The following is a 3,688-nucleotide window of genomic DNA, read 5'->3' on the forward strand; positions in this document are numbered from 1 at the left end:
CATATTGCGGCGGTTGGTTTGCGTAACAAAAGTGCGGCGCTGTGCGGCCAAAAGATACCGGACCAACACAGCACAGCCAACCGTTGAGATAGAAGCCGGCTCGAAGAATATGTGGAAGGGAAATGAATTTTTTGAATTATTATTTTAATGGTGACGACATAGATTTAAAAGAATAACAAAAAAAAACATTCTACGAGAGCGAATGCGAATTCCCGATAGTTTTTGGCCACAGTAGCATACTTTGTGCTTGTCTGTGCGCAAAAAAAAGCGCAACCCAAACTCCATCTTCAGACACCGGCTGCAGTGGAGCAAAGCTGGAGCCCAGTACACGCGGACCCATTATGGATAACCGATAACGTGTGTGCGTTAATCATTTTATGCGATACTTTTGAACCCCCTCCCCCGGACCCAACCGGGCGCCAGGTGGCCCTTCGGCGGGTGCTGCTGCCGGATTGGGATGGCATTTTGGCATGGCCATTCCGCCGCGCGTTTCCTCTCGGCAATTAACCGAAAGCCGGATAATGACAGCAGCCTGTGCAACCCAGCAAACTGCGTGTGCACCCAGTCCCCACCCACCCTTCTTCGGACTGTGGCCATCTATTACGATGTTTTGCATACGGTGCGTATCTCCTTAAGCAAATACCACCCGATTACCGGGGATTATCAGAGTCATTCGTTTCAGGGCAGCCGTCCGTGCCGAAGGGATACGCCTGCAGGACGCCACCCCGTCCATTTCAGCGACAGAAAACATAAATTGTCGCATCGCACGGCCACACCATGCACCGTATGCACCTGCACCGCCTGTCAGGGGAACGGTAGGAAAATTGAAAAGGGGAAAGGGAATGGATCGAGCGTACATTCTTAATCAATTTATGGCCCTCACCGATGTAACCGGTGATCCCCCGGCCGGTCGGTCGTGGCACACGCCGGCTTCCGGCTTCCGGCTCTGTCGCCTTCCCACGTGCCGGACCGGACCGACGGCGCGGATCGGTCCTCCATTTCTCACACCGCGCCCAAACCATAGATCTCCCAAACGGGTCGTACGGGTTTTGCCCGTTCCCGCTCCGGTGATAGAGTGAACGAATAACTCATAATCGACGATAATCTATCCCTATCAAAGTTAATTGCTTACTTTCGGACAACTTTTCACGTGCGAACGCTAGTTGCTAGCGCCTAGAGGTAGGCAATCTGAGTGCTCGACGCGTCGCGTTCGGGTTGGTGGCTCGGCTACGGTTCGTGTTTACGCAATTAAGATGCGCGTCGGGGCGTGTCGTGAAGAAACAAAACTTGCCTCCCAATCGGCAATGCCATTTGAAAGCCCCTCAAAAAAGCGGCCTTTCGCTAGACCAGTGACGGGTGGACCTGCGACTTCCCATTCAAGGTGACGGCTGAAGAACAAGAGCACGAACACTGGGGAAGAGTTGTGCGAGGTTCCCACAATCCAGCCCATCCAGTGGGACGATCTTAGTGGCCATATTCCCAACCACGCCGCGCTCTCTCTTTCTCTCTTCTGTTCCGCTAATTCCTTGGCCTTTCTAGCGACTAATTCACTAGCTTTGGGACAGCTTTGTGGACAACCAACGCGTTGCGCAGCGCCCGTTCCTACCCGATTGACCAATAAGCCCGTAGAGGTCATTGTCGGTCGTGTCGGTATCGCGATCGCGACTCCCATACCCATCAACCGCCCCCTCGACCGCCCCTACCCGGAAGAAAGAAGTGGACGAACCACTTCTCCGTTCCGATCCCCTCCACGATGCACGACGACGACGACGGACGGCGATGATGCGAAAAAAGCGGGCGGAAGAAGGTGGCCCCCCCGGAGAGCGAGATCCAAAACCGGACCAACCAGCCAGCCATCCAGCCAGCCCCCGCGCGGTGGCGCGGTGCTATTGTTTTCTTCACGAGCCCACGAGCACCCCGAGAGAGCGCTCGGGTGGCGCGCGCGACTCGGCGCGACGTGCGTTGGTGTTGGTGGTGTGCGCCTGGCCCCCGACGGCCCAGGCCAGTCCAGGTGTGTCCAGCCCGGAGCCCGTGGCGCCAGTGTGCATTCGAGCTCTAGCGCGAGCGGCAGTAGGATACACACGCGTTCCCGGAGCTCCCTTCGGCCACCACGGCGCAGTCGGCCCCCGTTAGCTCCCCCCCGCTCCCCCTCTGCGGCCCCGATACTAGCCTACTATCAACCGCCAGCGCCCGTCCTGGCGAATCCTCCGAGGTCCTGTTCCGCCACACCGGCATCTCTCAGCGTCCGCGCGAGCTCCGATCAAAACAGAAGCCCAGATATTCGACCACCGTGCGCTAGTGTCCGTGTGTGTACGCTGTGGTTGCCTGTGGGGTGTGTGCGTGTGTGTGTGAAGCAGTGTGTGTTCGGTGGGACAGTGAATTCCGGCCGACCCGGAACCCGGTTGTCCCGGAGTCGTGACACTGCACAGAGTGCTGCGCAGTGCTGCGCAGTGTGGTGGTGGTGTTGGTTGGTCCGTTTGTTCGCAGGACAGCAAGATGAGAGCCCTCATTGTAGCGCTGGCCGCCGTGTGTTTAGTGAACGGTAAATAGCTCACCCTTTCCCCCTACACCTTACCCTTACAGCTCGCTTCCCAAGCCACCGGAAAGAGCCACCGGTACAGCGGGCGGTGCGTGTGGCGGAATCAGCAGAAGTCCTCGAGGTCCTTCCCGCTCCAGTCACGGCCTTGTGCGATTTCACAAACTCCATTCGCTTTCGGTCCACGGCGAGCGGCCTTCGGGCCGGGCCCCGGGGCAGGGGCATCGATGGGCCGTTAAATGTCAGGAAAGCGACACTTTCGATGGCTGGCGGCGGTGGCAGCGGCGGCCCACTTGCTTGACGGCATTTCGCGTGGCACACACACACACACACATCATCTCACCGTTTGGTCCGGTTCACTCGACCATAACGGACGATCGCGATGGTGTTTCATCACATGAGCAGCCGCTTGAAGGAGGGTGGGAGAGGCCCATTCTTAACAGGGCCCCAGACTTGTTTCGATATAACTCATTTTGTAGTGGCGGCGGCGGCGGTCATCCTTACGACGAAAAAAAAACGAAGGATCTGCGACTTTCGCTTCGCGGAGAGTTAAACGCGGCGAATTAGTCACTAACTCGCCCGAAAATGATGCGGCCAGGATTGTTGTCCCCGTCGTGTTACGTCGTAGTTGTCGCGGTGTGTACCTTGCGCTCATTATAGACCCAACTCGGAGGCCGCGGAGGACACTACACGCCACGCCACGCTTTCCTCGCCGTTTTCTGTGCTGTTGCCCTGTGCTGTGTTTTCTCCCAATTGCTGTATCGAATGCTTTCGATCGCGAAGCCATAACAACCGCCGGCCACTTTGGCACTCGCTTTCGCGCTTTTAACGCTACCTCGATGGCCAATTTTCGGCCATTTTCGGTCAAGCAACCCAGCCAGCAGCCAGCGGCCCGGCAGCACTTCCGGTTGCGCGCGCGAAGCAGCGAACCAGTTGCGTGACTTGCGGCCTTGCGGGCTTGCGGGAGGTTTCCCTCTCCCCCCCCCCACCCCTTCAGCTTACCATAATTTTGGGCTTTTCTTCTCTTTCGACGCACTTTCTTTCGGCCACCGGCAATTGTGTGGGTGGCCAGTGTAGGCCGCAAACATTCACACCGGGAAACGGCTCGCGCGTCGCTTCCGGGTACTGACTGTTTTACCTAATTTGCCCCAT

At 57.5% G+C, this 3,688-nt stretch overlaps 1 protein-coding gene across 1 annotated transcript in view; it reads left to right on the forward strand.

Moving 5' to 3' along the window:
- Nucleotides 1-2,074: 2,074 nt before the first annotated feature.
- The window catches only part of LOC128271268 (chitin deacetylase 1), a 14,520-nt gene continuing 12,906 nt past the window's right edge, over nt 2,075-3,688 (forward strand). The window contains exon 1 of the mRNA XM_053008725.1: nt 2,075-2,542. Coding sequence (XP_052864685.1) covers nt 2,497-2,542 — 46 coding nt within the window. The 5' untranslated portion in view covers nt 2,075-2,496. The remainder of the gene's footprint in view (nt 2,543-3,688) is intronic.

This window comes from Anopheles cruzii, chromosome X (assembly GCF_943734635.1).
Source record: "Anopheles cruzii chromosome X, idAnoCruzAS_RS32_06, whole genome shotgun sequence".
Taxonomy (NCBI): domain Eukaryota; kingdom Metazoa; phylum Arthropoda; class Insecta; order Diptera; family Culicidae; genus Anopheles; species Anopheles cruzii.